Raw genomic sequence first — 26,026 nt, forward strand, 5'->3', positions numbered from 1 at the left:
GTCATTTTCAGTACTCTTCAAACAGCTGTTGTGTTTGGTGGAATTACAGTGTTGTTGCACAGTAAAGTGCCTTTCTGCACTAGCTTACATAGTTTAAAAAATAATATTTCCCCATCAGTGTTGAAGAACTTTCCTCCTAAATCACAAACAAACCATAGCTACTTTATGCTGTAGCAGCACTTTACTTTCAGCATGTCGAGCCAGACCGGATTATTGCTTAATATGTGGAAAACAAAGTGTAGGGCTATAGAAAAAGAGATGCTGAATGAAACACATTTGGCTGTCAAGAGGGGCAGTGTGTGATGCCTTCAATGACTACCATTGCAGCATATTGTCAAATGATATTTCACAAAACCCAAAGAAATTTTGATCGTATGTAAAGGCTGTTAGTAGCACCAAAGTTTGTGTCCAGTCCCTAGCAAAAGCTGAAATGCTTAACTCTGTTTTCAAATATTCATTTACAAAGGAAAACCCAGGGGAACTGCCCCAATATACCACTGAAAAGATGAGTGAAATAAGTATTAGTGTCAGTGGTGTTGAGAAACAGCTGAAATGGTTAAAATGTAACAAAGCTCCAGTGGAATCCTGATCAGATTCTATATTGAATTTGTAGCTGAGTTAGCTCCTCTTCTAGCTATAATCTATCATTGAACCCTGAAACAAAACACTGTGTGCAGTTATTGGAAAAAAGCACAGATCATACCTATCCACAACAAGGGTAGTAGAAGTGATCTACAAAACTACCTCAACCCCAACCAGCATGGATGCAATATTTCTTGATTTCTGAAAATCATTTGACTCAGCACCACACCTATGCTTATTGTCAAAAGTATGATCTTATGTGATGTCAAGTGAAATTTGTGACTGGACTGAGAGCTTTTTGGTAGGGAGGGCGCAACATGAGCGTCATCATCAGATGTAGAAGTAACTTGGGACACTTGCTGTTCACGTTGTATATTAATGACCTTGCAGACAATAATAGTAGTTGTCTCAGTCTTTTTGCAGGTGATGCAGTCATCTGTAATGAAGTATTGTCTGAAAGAAGGTGCATAATTATTCAGTCAAATCTTGATAACATTTCAAAGAGGTCCAAAGATTGGCAACTTGCTTTAAACATTAAAAAGTGTAAAATTATATGACTATAATATCAACGAGTCTCAGTTGGCATTGGCTGACTCATACAATTACCTGGGCATAACACTTTGTAGGTATAGAAAATGGAATGATCACATAGGTTCAGTTGTGGGTAAAGCAGGTGGTAGAGTTTTGGTTTATTGGTAAAATACTGGGGAAGAGCAGTCAGTCTAGAAAAGAGATCACTTACAAATCACTCATGCAACCAATCCTAGAATATTGCTCAAATGTGTGGGACCCATACCAGATAGGACTAATAGGTCATGTTGTTGTTGTGGTCTTCAGTCCTGAGACTGGTTTGATGCAGCTCTCCATGCTACTCTATCCTGTGCAAGCTTCTTCATCTCCCAGTACTTACTGCAACCTACATCCTTCTGAATCTGCTTAGTGTATTGATCTCTTGGTCTCCATCTACGATTTTTACCCTCCACGCTGCCCTCCAATGCTAAATTTGTGATCCCTTGATGCCTCAAAACATGTCCTACCAACCGATCCCTTCTTCTAGTCAAGTTGTGCCACAAACTTCTCTTCTCCCCAATCCTATTCAATACCTCCTCATTAGTTACGTGATCTACCCACCTTATCTTCAGCATTCTTCTGTAGCACCACATTTTGAAAGCTTCTATTCTCTTCTTGTCCAAACTGGTTATTGTCCATGTTTCACTTCCATACATGGCTACACTCCATACAAATACTTTCAGAAACGACTTCCTGACACTTAAATCTATACTCGATGTTAACAAATTTTTCTTCTTCAGAAACGCTTTCCTTGCCATTGCCAGTCTACATTTTATATCCTCTCTACTTCGACCATTATCAGTTATTTTACTACCTAAATAGCAAAACTCCTTTACTACTTTAAGTGTCTCATTTCCTAATCTAATCCCCTCAGCATCACCAGATTTAATTTGACTACATTTCATTATCCCCGTTTTGCTTTTGTTGATGTTCATCTTATATCCTCCTTTCAAGACACTGCCCATTCCGTTCAACTGCTCTTCCAAGTCCTTTGCTGTCTCTGACAGAATTACAATGTCATCGGCAAACCTCAAAGTTTTTACTTCTACTCCGAATTTTTCTTTTGTTTCCTTTACTGCTTGCTCAATATACAGATTGAATAACATCGGGGAGAGGCTACAACCCTGTCTCACTCCTTTCCCAACCACTACTTCCCTTTCATGCCCCTCGACTCTTATAACTGCCATCTGGTTTCTGTACAAATTGTAAATAGCCTTTCGCTCCCTGTATTTTACTCCTGCCACCTTCAGAATTTGAAAGAGAGTATTCCAGTTAACGTTGTCAAAAGCTTTCTCTAAGTCTACAAATGCTAGAAACATAGGTTTGCCTTTTCTTAATCTTTCTTCTAAGATAAGTCGTAAGGTTAGTATTGCCTCACGTGTTCCAACATTTCTACGGAATCCAAACTGATCCTCCCCGAGGTCCGCTTCTACCAGTTTTTCCATTCGTCTGTAAAGAATTCGCGTTAGTATTTTGCAGCTGTGACTTATTAAACTGATAGTTCTGTAATTTTCACATCTGTCAACACCTGCTTTCTTTGGGATTGGAATTATTATATTCTTCTTGAAGTCTGTGGGTATTTCGCCTGTCTCATACATCTTGCTCACCAGATGGTAGAGTTTTGTCAGGACTGGCTCTCCCAAGGCCATCAGTAGTTCTAATGGAATGTTGTCTACTCCCGGGGCCTTCTTTCGACTCAGGTCTTTCAGTGCTCTGTCAAACTCTTCACGCAGTATCTTATCTCCCATTTCATCTTCAGCTACATCCTCTTCCATTTCCATAATATTGTCCTCAAGTACATCGCCCTTGTATAAACCCTCTATATACTCCTTCCACCTTTCTGCTTTCCCTTCCTTGCCCAGAACTGGGTTTCCATCTGAGCTCTTGATGTTCATACAAGTGGTTCTCTTATCTCCAAAAGTCTCTTTAATTTTCCTGTAGGCTGTATCTATCTTACCCCTAGTGGTACTCGCTTCTACATCCTTACATTTGTCGTCTAGCCATCCCTGCTCAGCAATTTTGCACTTCCTGTCGATCTCATTTTTGAGATGTTTGTGTTCCTTTTTGCCTGCTTCATTTATGCATTTTTATATTTTCTCCTTTCATCAATTAAATTCAATATATCTTCTGTTACCCAAGGATTTCTACTAGCCTTCGTCTTTTTACCTACTTGATCCTCTGCTGCCTTCACTACTTCATCCTTCAGAGCTACCCATTCTTCTTCTACTGTATTTCTTTCCCCCATTCCTGTCAATTGTTCCCTTATGCTCTTCCTGAAACTCTCTACAACCTCTGGTTCTTTCAGTTTATCCAAGTCCCATCTCCTTAAATTCCCGCCTTTTTGTAGTTTCTTCAGTTTCAATCTGCAGTTCATAACCAATAGATTGTGGTCAGAATCCACATCTGCCCCTGGAAATGTCTTACAATTTAAAACCTGGTTCCTAAATCTCTGTCTTACCATTATGTAATCTATCTGACACCTTTTAGTATCTCCAGGATTCTTCCAGGTATACAACCTTCTTTCATGATTCTTGAACCAAGTGTTAGCTATGATTAAGTTATGCTCTGTGCAAAATTCTACAAGGCGCCTTCCTCTTTCATTTCTTCCCCCCCAATCCATATTCACCTACTATGTTTCCTTCTCTCCCTTTTCCTACTGACGAATTCCAGTCACCCATGACTATTAAATTTTCGTCTCCCTTCACTACCTGAATAATTTCTTTTATCTCGTCATACATTTCATCAATTTCTTCATCATCTGCAGAGCTAGTTGGCATATAAACTTGTACTACTGTAGTAGGCATGGGCTTTGTGTCTATCTTGGCCACAATAATGCGTTCACTATGCTGTTTGTAGTAGCTAACCCGCACTCCTATTTTTTTATTCATTATTAAACCTACTCCTGCATTACCCTTATTTGATTTTGTATTTATAACCCTGTGTAATCACCTGACCAAAAGTCTTGTTCCTCCTGCCACCGAACTTCACTAATTCCCACTATATCTAACTTTAACCTATCCATTTCCCTTTTTAAATTTTCTAACCTACCTGCCTGATTAAGGGATCTGACATTCCACGCTCCGATCCGTAGAATGCCAGTTTTCTTTCTCCTGATAACGACGTCCTCTTGAGTAGTCCCCTCCCGGAGATCCGAATGGGGGACTATTTTACCTCCGGAATATTTTACCCAAGAGGACGCCATCATCATTTAATCATACAGTAAAGCTGCATGTCCTCGGGAAAAATTACGACTGTAGTTTCCCCTTGCTTTCAGCCGTTCGCAGTACCAGCACTGCAAGGCCGTTTTGGTTAATGTTACAATGCCAGATCAGTCAATCATCCAGACTGTTGCCCCTGCAACTACTGAAAAGGCTGCAGCCCCTCTTCAGGAACCACATGTTTGTCTGGCCTCTCAACAGATACCTCTCCGTTGTGGTTGTACCTACGGTACGGCCATCTGTATCGCTGAGGCACGCAAGCCTCCCCACCAACGGCAAGGTCCATGGTTCATGGGGGGGTCATATTGAACATATACAGGGAAGGGCAGCATAAATGGTCACAATTTTTTTAATCTGTGGGAGAGTGTTACAGAGATACTGAAGGGACTGAACTGGCAGACTCTTGAAGACAGACAGACAGCTATCTTAAGAAAGTCTACTAACAAATTTTCAAGAACTGTCTTTAAATGATTACTCTGGAGATGTACTACAACCTCCATACGTATCACTCATATAGAGATTTTGCAGATAAGAGTAGAATAATTGCAGCATACACGGAGGCATCGGAGCAGTCATTCTTCCCGCACTTCATACTTGAATGGAACTTGAAGGAATGCCAATAACTGGTACAAAGGGACATACCATTTGTGATGCATTTCACAGTGGTTTTGCAGAGTGTAGATGTAGATGTACAGTTTGCATGCAAACTAAATAGTGCTATGTCATGTGCAGTGTTTGTTATGTTGGAAGCCACCTTTGTTGAAATATTGTCATGTGGGCAACATTTTTATGTTTTTATTTTTATGTCTTTAAAGGTGTGACAAATACATGCATTTTTGGCAAAAGTTGGCCCCAATAAGACCTATTATTGCTGAAGTTGACTAAAATATGACCTGTTAACTGAAAAAGGTGTAAATATGACTTAACATGCACAATAAAAATAATTTTTTCTACTTTACAAAATCCTAAAGTCCAGGAAAAAAGTATGATTTATCATTAAAATTCAGGCTCTAGCTGTAAGAATTGAAGGACATAAAAAGTAAGCGATAGTTGAGAAAGGAGTGAGGCAGGTTTGTTGACTGTCTCCAATATTATTTCACTCATTACATTGAGGAAACTGTGAAGAAAACAGAGGAGAAATTTGAAAAGGGAATTAAAGTTCAGGGAGGAGAAATAAAAACTTTGCAGTTTGCATGACACTGTAATTCTGTCAGAGATGGCAAAGAGCTTAGAAGAGCTGTTGAATGCACTGGATAGTGGCTTAAAAAGAGTTTATGAGCTAAACATGAACAGAAGTGAAACAAGGGTAATGAAGGAAGTCCTGGGTGAAATAACAACAATATAAATGAAATGGATACAGAATAACAACAATATAAGTGAAAAGGGTGGATTGCTACTCACCACACAGAAGAGACATTGATTTGCAGTCCGTCATTGTCTGAAGCGTAAATGTTTAGCAGTCTTTTCATTGTTTCTGTCTGCGACTCAATAACTCTTCTATTTGATTCATAGCAATCTATCCAGGTATAACAAGGGTAGTGAAATGCTGTCAGATTAAATCAGATTTACTCTCAGTAGTTGAAATACCAGATACTTGTCAAAAGAAAAACTTAAAAAAGAATGTACCTAAGTTTTGGAAGTTGGATGTTCCTTCCTCAGAAAGGAATGGAGTATAATGTGGAGAATGTTGGATGGTAGGGCGTCTCTTAACCTGGAGGCTGACTGACCAGTCCCTCATTCCACCATTTCTAATACTCCCCTCACTCCTCCATAAGGAAGGAAGTTGCAAGTTCTGAGGATTAATTTTTTATCATTTCAAACATTTCATAGGGGATTTCACTTTCTGAAGCTAAGTACTCATCAACAAGTCTATCTCCTTGTAATTTTGTAGTTTTTGTCGCTGAACATTTGCTCATATACTCAATCCATTATAAATGTTCTTGGCATTGCAACAAAAATGGTACTTCTTGCCCAATGTATCAAACAGTATTTCAGAAATGAATAAATGTCCACTAAAAAAAAGAAACACTTTGAACTTAACAATGATCAAATAAAGGAATGTCTGCTTATCAGGTAGTAGCAGACCAGTGGACACAAAAATAAGACAAAATAACCCATAACTTTTATAGGCTGGGATTCCTCTACACAGAAAACTTGCAAGGAGTTTTTCTAAATTGTTATACATGCAAGTCACATATTAACTTCCAGTAAATTGGGGCATAAAGGGCTAGAATAAGATCAAAAGTAACAATTAAATGAAATGCAGGCAACTAGAATCTGTTACATTGAATGTTACAAACAGGGAAATTAACAAGTCAGAAAATGAAAAAGCAGAGGCAGATGGTCAGAAGCAAAAAGAAGAAGCAAGTATTAGGTTCGTGCATAAGTTCATAAGGTATTTGTTTTGCATGTTGGTATTCTGGTTGCTATGGGTTTATTTATCAATTGTCATTTTTTGTTTTTAGTTCACTGTTGCTATTTGAATTCACATATTGCCATTTGGAGATAGAGAGTCGAGCTGTGGACACTAGAAAATGGAGTGCCAAGTGGAGAACTCTGAACATGTCCGACATATTCTTTTCTTCTGTTTGAGTTCTATAGAGGGGTGACAGCAGTGGAAGTAGCCAGAAACATTTGCATCGTGTATGGGGATAATGCCATTGGACAGAGCATGACTAGAAAATTATTTTCTGATTTTAAGGAGTATCGTTTTGACGTTGTAACTCTCCATGTTGTAATCTACCCTCACTCACATCATTTGTATCCTTCACTGAAGTAAATGAGTGATGATGTTGAATAACTGCATAGAAGTGTATATAGGTCAGGTTTTAAAACTAGCAGCAGTTTCATGTGATGAACTGAATTGCTCAAAACACGTTTTGCACCAGCCTCATAACTTGCATAGTTTGTGTATTTTGCTCCAAAATCTCTGTGTCAATATTCTTTTGACCATAGGAAATCACTATACACAGCCATCTGCGTAACACAGGTGAAAGACCAGCTACAGTCTCAGTGCAATTCCGTAGTGTCTGCTGTGTTCAATTATGAATGGGATGACACTGCTTGCATACACTGTTTAGGCTGTAATCGTATTTCTAAGGGTAACTTCAAGCTTAGACTATGCATGCTCTGTCACTTTATAGCAACAAGGCTTGCAAGCAAGGGAAGCTTCCTGTTGCATTTGGTGCCTGCGACATTGATATCATTTGAAGTTTGGGGGTTATTGAGACACAGAAAACATTTGAGATTTTACTTGTAGAGGTTGCCTGCTGTCAACTATCTCAGTTGATGATCAACCTGCAACTAATGGCTAGTAAGCACCCCAAGGAAAACACAAAAGATCTGTTTGCTGCCATTTTGGAGGCAGCTGGGAAGGCTGTGTCAACTCAGATAGGTTGACAAGGGACCATCTGAAACTGAATGTGGATAAGCAGTGTCAGATTCTCTTTACTGATGATGACTGTATGATTTGTCTTGCATCAGCTGATTGTAGGGGCACATCTCAGGTATCAGTTCCTCAGGTCCAGCAGATGGATGGGCCAGTTATGTACAGACATTGTACACCTCTCTTCACATTTGAGGATAATTTGAAGGCTGTGCTGCATTGGAACAAGAGCCTCCTGTCTATTGTATAACCCTACAGCCAACACTTTGGTGACAAGTTCACCTTTTTAGGCAAAGATATACAGGCACACAGTGCCAGTATTGTCGAACCTTTTCCCCCGCGGCAGGAATCATTCAAATGTAATTGCCTGAAGTATCTACTGACATGAATGATCCTATTAAGCATGGGGTTGTAACTTGTGGTGTATCATCGCAGGAACTTTTTTGCACCCTAAATGATTTCAGAAGGTTCATCATCAAAGAGTGTGTCAGTCTCGACGGGTGACATCACAAACATGTTGAGAACATCATTTTCAGAAAAATCTAAGCATGTTAATAGTGTGAGGTGGAGCAAATGGTACTGATTGTAACCCAGCAGCAGTTTTTGATTCATGGATGTGCACTTTTGCACAGATTGTGTTTATTTTAGTTACTGTTTTTTTTTCTTTTTTTAATTTCATGGTAAAGTTAATTTTTAGTTTCATAGGGCTTATTCTTTCATTCCCTTACTCCTTCAAATGTAAGCCCAAACATTTGCTCAGGTAAGCAGATGGAGCAAAACTTCTTTAAAGCAGTTTATAGGGAATGTAAATGTACTTTTAAGATGTGTTCATGAAATTGACAAAAAGTTATTACAAGGAGAATCTTAGTAATGTGAGCAAAATTTCATTGCACAACTAATTGATAAATTCAAAGTGAGAATCATAGCATATATAGGTAGAGAATATATGCCCCATCTTACATATTTTGTCATTAATAATATGTCTGTGTGAGAGGGAGAGTTATACAGTGATAGTTGTAACACTTTATCATAATAATCACTGTTCAGCCTTCTCTTTCTCAATCACAGAACTATGTTAGGAATGTGTATACAGACAGTATGTCTGCACCTGAAATTGAATCATCCTTCTTACAGAATAGTGTCAAAATTATTTTGTCAGTAATTGATTGTTTTTGTTATTACAGCTTAGTGTACAACATATCAAAAGTGGTATCCATCTTGCCATTACATTCACACTTTTTTAAGGATCTCTGTCTGTCTTTTTTTTTTCTTTTCACAAATATTTTACAATCTTCTTCAGGCCTTGTCTCACTTATTGCAGGCCCTCTCTGTCTCTGCTATCTTTTCATTTTGTTTGTTCCAATCTTTGGTCTATCATTTTGTTTCTACTTCTAATTCAACCTATTGTGCTGTATTACTTAACCAGGGCTCCTGGATTACCATCCTCTTCCTTCCTTCAGAAGGACAGAGAAATAGTGTCAAGGTTCTGAAATCCATCCCATTATGCATATTTACCAGTCTGCTGCTGTTGGAAGTAGCTACTTTTTCTCCATCCTTGCATAGTTGGAAAAAATGTGTATGGTGACAGGATGGTTGACCTTGGAAGGAAAGTGCACAAATTGAACTTATGGTCATAGCCAATCAGATGATAATTTATGATAGCCATTGAGAATCGCTCAATCAAAAAAGATCTGGGTTCTCGCAAATATTTGGTATTTTTTAAAAATAAGTCATGATTTCAGAGGTTGTGGTTAGATTGGGACCTAATAGCATAACATAAATTGCTACAAGTGAAATAAGCAGCAATGAAACTTATAATCTTGGTTTTCACAAGTATTCGGGTGCCCCCCCTCTATGTGTGACTTCCGAGATGGTGGTTAGGGAGGGACCTAACAGCTCTGCTGAAACAAAATACCAGCTAACTTCATTCATGAAGCAAAAGATTTGTCCACATATTTTTTTTTTTAATGGACTTGTAGTCTGGGGTGATATGTTACAATGCAGCATCACCGGTCTATTGCGGTCTAACTGTGTTGGTGAGGCAGTGAATTTCCACAGGTGTGGCGGTGGGACTTGTAGTCCCGTACCACCCTCTGACGGTGATAGTACTACATGAGTCAGGCAGAAAATAAATTACAACCAAGCAATGTCATTTGCTACCCACATCAAACTCATGATTCTTCATGTTCACTTCATTGTGCAAACAATTATGGTTTTCATTGTTGCAGTTTGTTTCAAATTGACTCCCCTCCCCCCAATAGTGGTGATAATGCTTTTAAGACAATACAAATATACCCTTTTTGCATATCCTATTTTCATAATTTTCAGTTGCTTGCAAATGCATCAGGTCTCTCTGTCCTGTTGGTCACTAGTAGTACTTGCTGGAGTTGCACATACTGTCACTCAATACTCCATATTCATGTCAATTCTGACCATGCTCTCTCTCTCTCTCTCTCTCTCTCTCTCTCTCTCTCTCTCTCTCTCTCTCTCTTGCTGTTTGTCTCCAGATCTATCTCTGTGTTAAAGTTTATCTTAATTTCTAAAGAAGAATGAAGTCGATCACAAAGGTAAAAAAGAAAGTTTTTGTAAAAGAATTGCTAACTTTTCCAATACATGCGGTTATAAATTTATAACTCATAATTCAATCTAATGGTCCCAATAAAAGTTTTCTCTATAATGGAATTTCGGATGGAACATAAACAAGTATTTAAGGCCAGACCAACAGAAGGTAAAGTGCTGATGGGCGAATAGATGAAAAAAACTTAAAGATGTTGTTTTCTAATTAGAGCAGTAGCTATTGGTATTTTCCAAGTCAGAGATTTGCTCTTTACTTTTGTTACAGCACCTCCAGAACTCTATATTTTGTCATTTACATGCAATAATGAAAAAGATGTGTATTACAGGCAAATAAAATATAAGGGAAAGTGCATATGATAAACAGAATTTGTCATACATTCATAGCAGTCTGTCAATTTCCTGTATACACTCAAGCACTAGTGTGTGTATCACATATTGACTTTTGTAAAGTGTTTATTATTACCAACTATGTGAAAAATCCTGAAGCAACTTTGAAGAGAATTTCATTATCCGAGAGCTAGCTGCTGTCTTTAACTTCTTCCTAGAAAATAAGAGGACAGTCAGAATTTCATGCATAAAACAACACTGCATGAATTTAAGTAAGACATCCATTATTTGACAGAGAAATATGTTTCTTAAGCCATTGTAATATGAAATCATAGAAAATAAATGAAAAAAAAAAAAAAAAGAAATTCTGTACGGGTAATTCCACTATGAAAGATTGCTTTGTTCTTAACATTTGCATGAAGTTGAAACTACAGTCGTACCTTATTTCCCATAAGCTAAGCTATAATAAGTACCTTCTTGGACAACTGGAATATAAAATATTGTGAATTTCTTTACTATTTGCTTATCTTGTTCATATATAAGTCTGGTATACTTCCAATACAAATATTTGTGGGGTTGTAGTTTTTGTGATTTATTCACTGCTATATACCTTCTAGCGGCTTCTGGAGCTGGGGTCACTAATGCCTAGGTGGTGGTGTTCAACTCTGAGGAAAGCCCGCTCAAATCCTGGTGGTGGATGAAATTTTCACCACCAGTATTTGGTGGGCCAGAGGAGGAAATGTGTTGGCATAAAGTTTCTGATTGCCAGTCTTCACACCAATGTTCTGGATTAAATTCCAAAACTCTCCACAGTGTCTCATGAAGTGGAGGCACGTGACACTGTTGGTGGTGATCCATCCATCGGATGGAGATGTTAAGCTCAGTGGCCTGCTTGGGGCTTTTTGAGAAGAGTAAACTATTTTCGGGCACCAGGTTTCACCCTCTCACTTCCTTCACCCATAAAAACACTGTACAAACACTTACTGCAATCATCTCCATGATGCAGGCACAAAATTGACACTACATAACAGGTCAGTGGAAGGCAAGGGCACACTGCCTCTGGTAGGACCTTGCCATGAGTGGCAGTGTGGGATTCCTGCATCTTCTCCCCCTATGCTCATTCCCAAAGTATGGGACTATTGTATTCTGTATGCATTCTAACTGCTGCTCACATTTGTGTTATAGAATGAAATATTCACTGTGCAGTGGAGTATCCGCTGATAAGAAACTTTCTGATAGATTAAAACTGTGTGCCAGCCTGAGACTCAGCTCAAGACCCTTGCCTTTTGTGGGCAAGCGCTCTACCAACTGAGCTACCCAAGCACGACTCATCCAGGAAGTCTCCATATCAGTGCACAGTCTAATGCAGAGCAGAAATTTCATTCTGGAAACAAGTTTATTATTGAATGATTGTCAGACAGCATTGTAATTACTTTAAAAGCTAAGCATTGCATTTTTCTTCATAGGAGTTTTCTTTTTCCCCTCTAGTAGGTAACTGGCAGCTAATCTAACTGAATGGGACAGACTGTTCGGTGCATTGCCAATAGGAAGAAGACTTCTGTTAACTATAGTCATATATTTGATTCCAATGCAGAATGAAAATTTAATCCCGTAAACAACCCCCGAGTTATGGCTAAGCCATTTCTCTGCAATATCCTTTCTTCTAGGAGTGTTAGTCCTGCAAGTTTTGCAGGAGAGCTTGTGTGAAGTTTGGAAGATGGGAGATGAGGTACTGGCGGACATAAAGCTCTGAGGACAGGTCATGAGTCATGCTTGGGTTGCTCAGTTGGTAGAGCACTTGCCCTCTACGCACGCACACACACAGAGCGGAGAAAAATTGTATCACGAAATTTGAACCCTGGATAGCTGATGCCAGTAGGAAGCAAAATTGCTAAAGTTGTATAGGTCGATATTGCACCATTTTTAAATTACGGTAACTTGGCGCAACACACTCTGATTGGCCATGGGATCTCTGTTGCTCTTTGTTGGTTGATGGGCAGCACTATGGTTGTCGATTCACACATACAAACGTCCCCCGCCCTGTCACTGCCCCAACATAATACGCACATGAATAGAAATGAATCTATCAGCAATGCAACAGACCACCAAATCCTCTACATGAATAGGACTTGCTGTTTCTCTCCACCTCACATCAGAGGCATTCACATGTAAGTTTCACTTCGGAGCCCACACACATGACCTGCAATTTAGCCGTACAGTAAGCATGGCACCACAGTATTTGTTTGAAGAACAATGAGATATGGTTTTCGTTTATGGACTATCCGCCAGTCATGTGCATGAAGCATGATGGTTGTATGACGAATGGTACCCAGCAAGATGCCACCCATACCTGGAAATGTTTACAGTAATTCACCAGCAACTTGGCGAAACAGGCTCATTAGTAGGATATCATGGTGATGCTGGAGGACCTCGAATGCTGCATTTGAAGAGTCTGTTCTCGAGCACTTCGAAGGAGTACCTACGACAAGTACTCAAGCAGTTGGACATGACAGGGGGTTCACTCATCGGTTGGTCTGGGAGGTTTTGAGGGATTACAGCCAGTGTCCATTTAGTTTCACCCTGTCCAAGACCTAAATCCTGTGGCAGACTATGAACACAAGGTAGGGTTTTGCTGGTGGTTTCTGTGACATGTTGCATGAGATCCCGACTTGCCCGCCATTGTGTTGTTTACCAACGAGTGCACTTTCCGTCAGGGTGGCCATTACAACACAACATGTTCATTAATGGGCAAGGGGAAATCCTCACGTCACGTACGTCCGTGGACATCAGGAATGTTTTCGCTCAACATTTGGGCGGGCATTGTGGGTGACCATCTATTGGACCTACCTCCTCAACTTACCAGGGCAAATTACCTTCACTTTTTGCAAGAAACTGTAACCGGCCTGCTGGAAAGTGTTCCCCTGGACATATGGCTATGCATGTGATTGCAGCATGATGGGGAACCTGCACTTAACAGTCGTGTTGTGCGTGGATACTTAAATGAACTTTTTAACTGCTGGGTAATTTGCAGGGGTGCTCGTAGGACATGGCCCCCATGATCACCAGACCTCACACCACCGGACTTTTTCCTGTGGGGATTCTTCTAGGTTCTAGTTCACCTCCAAGATGTGAACCACCTAGAAATGAAGAGGAGTCAATGGTGTCAATGTGTCGTCAATCACATCAGAGCAATGCCAGGAATCTTTGAAAGAATTCGGCAAAACACTGTTTGACATTACCAAGGTTTTGTCATGTCAGAGGGTCGCCAGTTTCAGCACCTGCTTTAAGTAAAAAATGCCCTAGCTACAAAAAAGGCCCTTTTCAGGGCTGACACAATTTGTAAAAGACTTTCTGTACATGGACTAACAGCTGTTGATGGGTTTGTCCCCAGTACATTGTCTTATCATGAAACTACAATGGATGTGTCGGGACCCCAGCAGATTTGCCCCCAGAGTTGAAGGCTGGTGCACTACCACTGAGTGTGCAGGCTGCCTTGGATACACTGTGATCTCTGGCAGGCAAAGCATTCACAGTCATGTGTTGATAGGGCACAATCGGAGTGTGAGGTGCCAAGTTTCCATTACACAACATTAGTAATTTTGATTCCTACTGGCATCGGCTATCAAGAGTTAAAATTTCGTGACACAATTTTTCTCCATATTCCAGCACTAATCAGGCAATAAACTACACAAAAATTTGATATGCAGTTTGATCAAGCAATACATAGGAAATTTGTTTGTGTAAAGTAGAGAAATATATATAAGATTGATTATTTCCAGAGCTAATAATGCTGGTCTCATCTCAGGAAAATCACAGAATAAACCCTTAGTCAAGAATAATAACCAAAGCAGTTGTAACAGTTGTACTTTACTTTTTCTTGTCTTATTGTAGGCTATAGGACCTAGCCTTCCTCTGACCTCAGAATTGGTTTACTCAGTTACAAATTATGCATGAAGATATATAATGAAAACTGCTGTTATTTTTGAAGTGACAACAAATTACAAAGGGACGGAAGAGAATGGCTTGCCAGTCCACGCCTTCATCTAAATGACAGCTAGAGATGGGTTCCTCTCAACCTGTGTTCTAAGTAGTGAGCTGCCCCTCTGTTATAAGTTAATAAGTTATCCTCCTTCCATCCTTAACAAAAGATAGGTTTTTTTTTTTTCAGATATCTGTCTTATAATCTTATAGTTTTCTGAAGTGAAATTTCCCTTGATGCAGTCACAAATGTTAGATTTTGGAACCAGCATGTTAGTCATCTGAGAATTAATAACTTTAAATAGGCTTAACTATAATTCACATATTACAACTAACATTGTTAACTTTAAAATATGCGGCAGCCCAGAAAATTTTCCTGATCTCCTGGGTCACCCAGCAGTGCAGCAAATAGCAGATGCACATGAAAGAACACCTGCCCAGATTCTCTTGAGGCACCTTGTGCAACAACACATAGTTGTCATACCAAAGAGTACCAGTCCAGAGCGAATAAAGCAGAACTTTAAGGTAAGCTGAAGATTTATGAAGAGTTTCCTAAATGTCATCATAATTTTTACATTTTTGTAGCAATGTACATTCCTGTCTTTGGGAAGAAGCCAGCAAACACCTTAAGGTATCATTCTGTTCTTAGTCACTTCTAGAAGTTGGTAACGATTCTTACTTTATTATTGAATGATAGTTTGGTATTATTTTCAGCATTGTGTTTTTCTTTGTTGGAGTTCCTTTCCTTTTAACTGACAGCTAATATGATGAACAGGACTGACTATTCAGTGTACTGCTAATGGGAAGTTGGACTACAGTTAAAAATAGTCATCTACTTGATTTCTTAGATTCACACCATAAAATGAATCTCATGATAGCAAAAGCTGGTAATCTGCACCATTCATAGAATGAGATAAGCGTTTCATACACATAGGGAAGACATTGTGGCTCACAGATGGAGAACCTTAGAATTATCAAGTTACCTTTGCAAGTCAGGGCAGGCTGGCTCGCATATAAGAATCTATGATAGATTGTAGTGGGAAGAGGGGCTAACTCAATAAAATGAAACAGTCTTGAATGCTAATTTATGTATATAAGTTTTTGAATGTTAGTAATGCTTAGTAGTATTTTGCTACTTTGATGCAGTGTTCCCCACTGCAGTCCTCCACACTAATGTTCTGTAGACGAAATTGATTGGGGACAAGCTCAAAATTGTGGCTTAAAACCATGCACTGGCCTATCAGAGATGTGTGCAGATGATTTACATCCTTTAGTGGTGTGTATGCATGACACCCCTCATTGCACACAGCGAGCAGTAGAAGGCCAGCCTCACCCAGCCGTACACTAATGAGAGATTACAAAGTGTCATCTGTCACATAGCTGTGAGCAACATGTTGGGTTTAGTTGGTGGAGATGGTGATAATACTACATTGCCTCCCCTCCCCAAAATTGCACACTGTCATCGCAAATAGTGAGGATGTTCACAATAGGGGGGGGGGGGGGGGGGCAGATGTTAGAGCTGTGCTACGGTGCTGCTGATAGGGTTGCCTGTGGAATAATGGGAGATGGTGCCAACCAATCTGCAACCTGACATTCATTTTGAAAACTACCGAGAAGATCTGCCAAGAAACTTGAGGCAGGGCACCCATCCATTGGCACAGGTGGGTGCAGCATTGGTGCTGCCGAGGACATCAGAGGCTGGACAGCTGATGCAGATTTGATGTTCCTTACTGCTGTTACTGCAAATGGCAATGGGTGCAGTGGCAATGGCCGTGAAGGTGCGAAGAGGTTGACCTCCATGCAGAGCCATTGGGACACCATGCATCCGGGATCAGGCAATAGCAAGGGCTGCTTGGAGCAGCAGGATAGGTTGCAGGCAGTGTGTCTGAAAAATGAAAATCTATAACAGGATCACAATAATCACAGAAATGAATTGGATTTTGTACCATTGACGGGTGCCAGGAATATCATGAGTGGTATAAGTGTGGCCAGATGTATGAGTGACAACGCCATATTCTCAGTTGTGAGGCTTTTTATTGACATGATAGAAAACTTTGTGTCCACTACTGCTGTTACTGCAAATGATGATGGGTGTGGTGACAGTGGCTGTAGAGTTGTGCAGAGGTTGACCTCCATGGCAGAGCCATTGGAAGACTCATGCACCCATACCTAAGGCACCAGCAAGGGCTGCTCGGAGCAGCAGGCTAGGTTGCAAGCAGCATGTCTGAAAAAGGAAAATCTACAGCAGGATCGCTATAATAATCATGGAAACAAAGTTGGTCTTTGTGCCATCAACAGGTGCCAACCATATCATGAAGGTATAATGAGCACAACCAGATGTCTGAGTGCCAGATTCCCAGTTGCGAAGTTTTTTTGCGTACACAAAAGAAAACTTTGTCTTTCGTATGGAACTTCATTATGAAGTTAGGATCTGAAACAGAATGGCAAGGATGAAAGAGATGCAACAGAGTGCAGTGGTGATGGCTATGTAAGATTTATGCTGGCAAATTGTCATGAGCAAGCATAGGTGTTCAGAAACAACAACAAAGCATTTTCCCTCAAATGGAAAGCACAACATTTGTATATCTGAGCCTTGAATGTGTGAACAGAATGTTTCACTTCACCGTTTTATTGAAGAGACAATGGTGCCATTTGTATATCTCATATCTCATTTTGTTGGCAGAATTGTTACAATTCTGATGATGACAATTGAGGACCATTTTCTGAAACAATTGTCTATGACAAACCTTCTAAGCAGAAGGAGGAAATGAGCACTTTGACAATGTTAGCACTGGCAGTTGAGTATATTGGTATGACAAAAAGAATTTGCTGTATATGTCGATGATAATGGACCAGAAAGTAGCAGCAAAATCAGTATTCATATGTTGCCAAGAACCATCTGGTCGAGACCCAAAACTTTTTCCAGTAAAATCCTTCTGCCTCTAATGAATGCGTCATTGCCAGGGCTTTGAACCCTACTCTTCCTGCTTTTAGTACAAAACTTAGCAAAATTTAACAAATACTTGTCACTTTGTCAAAAAAAAGTCTTTTGGTTACCATATAAGACTAGTAGTTATAAAAAATAAACTCTGCACAGTTTCTGCAGAGATTTGTCATAGAAAAGATTTAATTTATGCTTAGCAGTTCCAGCAAAGCCATGTTATCAACAAAATATCACACTTCTGGAGCTCTTTCCAATGAAGTTGGTGGTGGGGGTTTTGCCACTTTTAAGTCTGAATTTCTTTCCATCGCTACAAACTTTATATAATTAAAAGACCCATTCATTTCAATAGTTTTCTTCTATAGTCATTTGGCATACAGTGCTTTGTCTCATCTTAGTCCATTGGAATACAGCAAAGAACTTCCTTGGCCCACCTACAATTCAATCACTGGCTGCTTGTCCTGCTTAACTTCATTACATTTATATTGTGTAGGTATAATTAAAACTTCCACACGCATCTGTTCCCTGTCCCATTGCTTCATGAGCAACCCTCAGTTTTGAATAGTTTTCCCATTAATGGTCTGTATTTCATTAGAAATTTTCTTTCTTTGTTTTTCCACTTTAAGGATCTAGAAACTTCCTCTAGGACTGCCAAGAATACTTTTAGTGATACAGAATACCCTTGCCTAACTTCTCTTTCCATTTTAATTGATTCAATAGTAAGTTCTTGGTGAAACATTGTATATTGTAGCAATTAAACAAAACACCTTTTTAGGCTTCTTTCACAAAGTCTATTATTACTGTATGATCAAGGAATTGATCCCAAAGCAAAGATAAAAATGTTGACTTTTTAAACCTATCAGTTCGTGACTTAAATTATAAAAGTTATCTCCATTGACAGTTTTTACAAATTACTTACTACAGATTTGCAACATTAATTAGGAGAGCATTTAAAAAATTCATTAGTACAGCATTTCCATTTTCAGTTTTTTAGTTTCCCTATGAATTCTAGTGGAAGTTATTGTATTGATATAGGCCTCTACATTATTCAGTATGTGAATATAAGTTGTATCATACCTTTTTTTCTCAAGGTCTGTTATTACAGATTGTGTTGGGACTGAGTGAATAGCTTTTTCAGGCAACATTTTGAATCTAGGCAAAATGGTAATTCCTACTCACTGCAACATTCTGTATAATTTCATTCATGACTTTCAAATGGTCAGCTGTGCTATTTTTATTCATGAAGCCAGCTTTATCTCTTCCCTACTGAAATTTAGTATTACAAAACTGGCTATCCACAGGCTGCATCAGTGCCTCTTTGTATGTCTGAGTATGTACACCCAAGCAACTTTGCATCTGCCTTGTAATATACTTTCGTGACCTCTGTTTATACTCATATTTCACCTGATAGCATGTTTAATAGTGAAACATGGACAATAAAAAACAGTTTAGATAAAAAGAGAATAGAACCTTTCAAAATGTGGTGCTACAGAAGAGTGTTGAATATTATTGATCAATCACATAACTAATGAGGAGGAAGTACTAAATAGAATTGGAGAGGCAAGAAATTTGTGGCACACTTGACCAAAAGAAGGGATCATTTGATAGGACACATTCTGAGACACCAAGGAATCATCAGTGTAGTGCTGGAAGGAAAAGTGAGAGGTAAAAATCGTAGAGGGAGACCAAGAGGTAAATACCAAGAGATAAGTACAGCAAGCAGATTCAGAAAGATGGAGTTTGCAGTAGTTATTTGGAGATGAAGAAGGCTTGCACAGGATAGAGCAGTGTGGAAAGCTGCATCAAACCAGTCTTTGGGCTGAAGATCACAACAACAAGAGTGATTTTTAAGCATTCAGAATCTGTAGGCTGTACACTCTCAGATCTGTCAAAATTATCATCCTAAAAATTGTAAGAATCTCTCCACATAAAATATAGCAATTACTGTATACTGTATCCAGTCAATAATCCCGTTTATGAATGGAAAGCATTAATAAATTACCATACAACCACATGCAAATTAATTAAGTCAGTAGTCACCTTCTAAGAATTTATGTTACAATAATAATTACTTTTGATAAGTAGCAAGAGTAATATTGTCACATTATATATACAATCAAGTCCAAATCCAAAACCAGAGTCATCAATGAAGTACAACACCTGTTAGTGTTGAAAGCACATTTATTAAAAACACTGACATGTAGACAGAACAGAGCCGCCTCCTGAATGGAGAGTGGTGCTGTTTATACAAATATCAAATATTCCAGGATATGCAAGCACTACAAGTACAAGAAATTTTGAGAATTTTCTAGAAATGAGAAATACCGAGTAACAATTATTTGCTGGTAATAAGATCCGAACTGGCTACCCGTAGCACACCATGTGGTGATGCCGACAAGTACTCCACTATACATGCAGCACAACACATGCCATTTCTCCCCTCTCCTGGAGAAATAGGAACCAACTACATCATACTAGATTTAGATCTTGTCAGTGGCCCTCTGCATGACAGTGATGGAGGACCTTCATATTCAGTTTGCGTCGTCAAATCCTCTTCGCTATGATGAGCATTGATTATAGCCCCTCCTATTGAAGCTTTGCAATCATTGAGTAGTCCTTCAATTTCCTTGAATGAGAAGCCCCTGGTATTGATCTGCACCTCAGGACTCCCCCACCCCCAATAGAAGGTAACATAGGAACAACATTTGTTCCTTTTTAGTATTGCAAACTCAGAAATAAAAAAGACCTTTCCTGGAACTTTTCTGAAAAAGGGAGTATTACAAAATTCTATATAATTAAGATTAAAATTTATTTTTTTATTCGTTGATTTCACATGGAATGACACTGGGCAAAAGATGAAGGAACTGCATCTACTTTCTTGAAACAAGTCTTTATCATATCTTTCTTGTCTTTTATCATGTGCAGTTTAAAACATGTGAAGAATAACTTTTATTATCTTATCGCCTCCTTGCCCTTTCAGTACAAGTCCAACTCATTTGTTTCCCACAAGCTTTTTTTTCATTGAGGTACCAGAGAGTAAATGCAGAGTGGAAAAACCTGATTTATCTAGATACCAAAAACCTTTTTTTTCCCCCAGAGAATGGAAAAAGCTGTGTAAACAAGATCCTTATTTATTGTTTTGTTAACTGTTGAGAATGATGCATATTTTCATGTAAAGTAACAATTTTGAAAAACTTAGATCCAATTACTTTACAATTTTTGAAAGTCATAAAAAATTTTTGTGATCTTGTTGAGTTGTGAAGTCCATAAAAGTTATTAGGCACTTATAATGCTGTTATAAAACTCTAGTGTTCATTCCTAAAAATTCAAAAATAAAGTGAATGTCCTTTTTCTTCATTTCACTCAAAGTTACTTCAGAAGGCGAGCATGCTTATTGCTCTTGATGGACAGTAATTCCTCAGTTCAGAATAAACTGCTTCTCCTTCTGAAGGATGTCACTATGGCTTTTCTTGTAATAAATGACTCTTGTATCTTCTTTAGTGATTCAGTCATGAATCATGGCTAATAGCAAGCCTCTACGTGTCTACGAATTTTTCTGTAGCACTGTCAAAGTCAGAAAAACTTTGTCCTACCCAGAGATTAGGTTTGAGATGGCCTGGCAGTATTTATGACATTTTTAACTGAAATGTGATCTGATGTCACATAAATTTATGTTAACCTCATTTGTTGGTGCATGCTTTGCTGCTTTCTTGTTACAGGTTTTTATTGAGTAGTGTAGGACTCCCCATAGACTCATAACTCATGATCCAGCTTCCTATTCCATTTGTCCTTCCCACTGCCTGTTAAACTGAAAGCTTGGACATCAGTTTCACTAAATACGAATCCAAGTTGAATATTAAACTGAAAGAACAAATCCACATTACAGTGAGACACAGATTTCAGATGGAGTCTTAAAGTATTGCTGTGGCATTTGATCTATTTGGTGTGCAGTTACCTCTGAACACAGTGGCGGCATGTTGGCATCACGAGTTTTGCTCAGATCATATAACTTTACATTGGTATTAGTGCACAGATTGCTGTGAAAGGAAAAATGATTAATTACCCAATTGTGGCACTAAGATCATTTACTTTTTCTGCTCTAGAGTGGTCAATACCTGCATTACAGTGTAAATTCTAATAGCTTAGCATTCAGGCTGTCGACTCATCATGATAAGCTACATGCTCCCATTTCCTTGACGCTTATTCTCTCTCATCAGTAAATAGTTTACAGAATTATGTATATATCTAAAATGTAAAGAGAAGATAGATTGCTACTTAGCATAAAGATGACATGTTGAGTTGGATACAGGCACAGTGAAAAGACCCTTAGGCATTAGATTTCAGCCAAAGCATTTGTCAGAAAAAGAAAGTGAAACACACACACATTCATTCACACAAGCCAGCAGACCTCATGCACATATGACTGCCACCTCCAGCACCTTGGGCCAGAATACAACTGTCATGTGGAATGGAAGAAGCAGTCCATTCTATGTGATAGTTACATTCTCGTCCAAGCTGCCAGAGATGACAGTCATATGTGCTTGACGTGTGCTTGCTTGCATGAATGAATGTGTGTGTGTGCTTCTCTTCTTTCTTCTTATGAAGGCTGTGGCCAAAAGCTAAAGGTAAGTATCTTTTAATTGTGCTTGTGTGCAACTTAATGTGTCATCTTTATGGTAAGTAGCAATCTGTCTTTTCCTTGCATTGTTGATATTCCAACCTGAAGTTTCTATTGTTCTACAGCCCCATATGGTGTATTCCTCCATCATCTTCCTAACGCTGTGTTGTCCAGTGACAACTCTGCAACTTTCTCCAGTTTCTTTATTTGTTGTAGAAAGACATGGTCCTTGTTAAACAATTTGTCTTTTCTCGCATCATTAATATCCATTGTTTGCTTTAATTTTAGGAAGCTGGATGCAGCTGCTTCCCTTTGTCTTTTGATATTAGAAACTCAATAGTTTAAATTTCTTCTCTGTTCTTCTTATGACTGTAGGAAACAATCCGTTCACATCTTCTTGCTTGTTGTCAGCATCATTAAAATTTGTTTCCTCTGAACACTTTAAACACATGGTTCAGATATTCAAACTGTTCATTCAGTGCCTCAGACCTCTTGTTTAAATCATTGTTTAAACTTTCAAATTTGTTATTCATGTTCTTGTACAAGTTATTAATCAAGGCAGCCAGTCCTGTTCTCCACATTGGACTGATATTTTCCCTGTTATGAACAAATCTGTTAGTTACATCTACATGAGCTGGTACCGTCATTGAAACTGATTCTGTCTTTGATATCCACTGCACCTCTCTCAGCTGTTACAGTCACCTGTCAGATACTGTCCTAGAATAAACTGGCACAAAAGTTAGCATGAAGTTGTATCTCACAAAGCCAGTGCCATGTAGTCCCCAGTAGGTCAGTCTGTATGCATAAGCAGTCTGCCTGCAGTTGTATTGTGATACTGCGTAGGTTATGTGCCAGCAACTTCCCCAGGCTAATTGACTGGTTTGTGTACTGTTTATTGATTCAGCTTGGTCTGGTACATGCAAAGTTCATAAAATGCATAATAAATGTGTTTGATAGTGAATGGTGGACATCAGTTGGTGAGTATTATACCACCACAATAAACTTCTCTAATACATCAAAATGTTCTGCGTCGCTTGCACATGGTGAATCTCTTATTTAATGATTCTGTTGTCTTAGATTCAGGCAGTCATTATTCAATTGCCATTTGTGGTTTCTAAAACTGTATCTCATAATGGTTTGCTGACAATAATTGTAAAAAAGTATGCACATTACTACACTTTAGGGAATCTCACATTTTTGCAAAATATAAGTAGTTCATTGAAAGGTAGCTATACAAAACATGAATCACCTTTTATTTTGATGGCTTCAGTGCTCCAGACACAGGCTGCTGTGGCCAGAGGCAGTGGTCACACATGTGTGAGTTGTAGTTGTATGAATGTGTGTGTGCTTTCTACTTCAGAAGAAGGCCTTTTGACTGAGAGCTAAAATGTATAGCAGTCCTTTTGTTGTGCCTGTCCACAACTCAACTTCTCCTTTACATGGTGGGCAGCAATCTATTCTTTCCCTAATTAACAGAATTTTGTCATTTAAAGTCTGTCTCAGTCACTGACTGTTGTTTTTTTGGTGTGGAACATTAATAGAAACTTTAATGATTGTAAGCATTACTAAATTTGGTGTCAGGCATTATACTAGCATTTTCAGTCCTGTAAAGTGAAAAAATCCATCAACTAGACTATCTGAAGTGTATCTACAGTTTTCAAAATATATTTGCTCAGGAAAAAAATGTTCTAATATCAACCAGTAATCACTAACTGTACTTTTATCTTTAACATTCTCTGCTTTGTTTTTCTGTTTATCTTGAAATATATACTTACATTGCTATACTTTACCTACTTAAACAAAAGCTTGTTGTTATATTATCCTTTGCAGATATTCGATTTTGAATTAACACCAGAGGAGATGGAAATATTAAACAACTTGGACCATGGAGAACAAGGACGTATTTTGGATTTTGGCTTCTTCAAAGGGTATGTCTTTACGCTACCTGATTGTGAAAACTTTTTCAAATATCACACAGTGTCACAGCCTGTATGTAAAGAGGCAACAGCTTTTATGCTAGCGTGTAGCCTTTTAAGCCTAAATAGAGTATAGACAATATCATTAATTCTAGTTATCAGTGTCATCTATAAAAGTTGTTTATCTCTTTGATGATATTTATCTGGAAAGTTGTTCCCCATTTCGAAGTGTTCTTCCTCAAGATAGAAACTATGAAACACTGTGGTAGTACAATAACCATGGGACCATTCAGGCTAGTAATGAGCTATAGAACCGGAGGCATGGAACAGCCAACAGCCACACAAACAAAACATTGCTAAACTTTTGGACAGTGTTATTTTTCAGAGCTTATTATTACAAAATACACATTGACAGCTACTTCATTCCGACTGACTACAATGTAAAACATGGCCCGACAGTCCTTTTTCACCTGAACTAAAAGTATCTGACATGATGAGATAGTAATATATTTAAGATTTGAACTGCTCATTCTGATCACCGTTATGGCAACAGTGGTTCTCAAGTAATTTATAACGTAATTGCTGCATAAATGCTACACAACTTCCCAGGGAGGAGAATAAAGTCTGTGCACTGATTAGTTCATTGTTCACCTTTCTGTATTTGGTAAGAACAGTCGCAGATAGCAGTGACTTCACTTTTGGAGAGGCACATAGTAACAAGCGCATGGGTCCATGAACAGAAGTATGACAAAAATTGACAGGTTTTGTGAACAGTTTGGTGAAGAGCCACAAGGTCACAGGACTTTGATGATGTGGGAGAATAAATATTTTTGCCTAGGAAGTGATTTGGATGCTTCCCACTCCAGTCATCCATCAACGCAAAGGGAAATGTGCTGAAGTTGGTGTGTCAGTGAAGCATTCACCTTGCAAGTTGACCAGAAAGAGTGTTCCAGAACTTGGAATTAGCAGGAGCTCATTGCAACTCCACATGAAAATGGGCTTAGCTGTTAAAGTGGTGAGGACATGGAGATGTATCAAGCTGTATAGGGATAATGGTGGTGTGCATACAGACTTTTGGGCAAATAAGTGTAGGTGTTATTAAAATTACAATGCAGTAATTGCATGTGTAAAGGGGTACACTGGTCACCCTTTATTGGGACTGTAGCTCATCTGGGTGACATGTTGTGTCAGGTGGAATGGGCAGTGGGAGAAAAGAGGCTTTGAGCATGATGGAGGGAAGGGTGGCTGACTACTAGGAGAGAAAAGCATAAGGGTATGGAATAGTAATGTGGCATCTATAAGCTCTACTTGGTTCGAGTGTGGTGAGTTGTGTGTGGCCCGTGATAAAGTGATGAGGTGGAGGAGTAGATCAAGAGGGGGAAATAAAACAGAGGAGTGTGAGAGCATAGAATGTGTGGAGCGGGTATGGGAGTGTCATGTAGACAGGCTGGAAGAGGACATGTGAGTGGGGCTACAGAGACTGAGGCCAACAGGATGGTGGCACTGAAGCATGTGTTGTAAGGAGAATTACTATCCATGCAGTACAGAGCAACTTCTTTTGGGAAAGAGGGGGGGCAGATAGCATGGATTATGAATGACCACAGCCAAATTGGCCATCAGCGACCATCCAGTGGTAAATATGGTGCTGAGCACATAACGCTTAACTTCAATGTTTGATTCACAACCTATTATCTGGAGACTGGATCTAAGCCCTCCAGTACCAGCTTCTCTACATTACATAAATGGGAATTGTCCTTCTGACATATCCATCAATCCTGCAAACCACCTGGCTTCAAATTCTTCTGGCTCTTGTCCCACACCATCATCCAACACTGTTCCCATGCAACATGCTTCACATATTCTACACTCATACTCTCCTCTACAAAGTCTTCATCTTCCTCTGTTCTATCTTCC

General features: G+C 39.0%; 1 protein-coding gene across 2 annotated transcripts in view; it reads left to right on the forward strand.

Moving 5' to 3' along the window:
- Positions 1-26,026, forward strand: part of LOC126463683 (1,5-anhydro-D-fructose reductase-like) — a 70,719-nt gene that overhangs the window by 36,528 nt on the left and 8,165 nt on the right. For both annotated transcript variants that reach the window (XM_050096179.1, XM_050096178.1), the window contains exons 5-6: positions 15,000-15,162; positions 24,027-24,124. In XM_050096179.1, the coding sequence (XP_049952136.1) occupies positions 15,000-15,162; positions 24,027-24,124 (261 nt within the window). The remainder of the gene's footprint in view (positions 1-14,999; positions 15,163-24,026; positions 24,125-26,026) is intronic.

This window comes from Schistocerca serialis, chromosome 1 (genome assembly GCF_023864345.2).
Source record: "Schistocerca serialis cubense isolate TAMUIC-IGC-003099 chromosome 1, iqSchSeri2.2, whole genome shotgun sequence".
NCBI lineage: Eukaryota > Metazoa > Arthropoda > Insecta > Orthoptera > Acrididae > Schistocerca > Schistocerca serialis.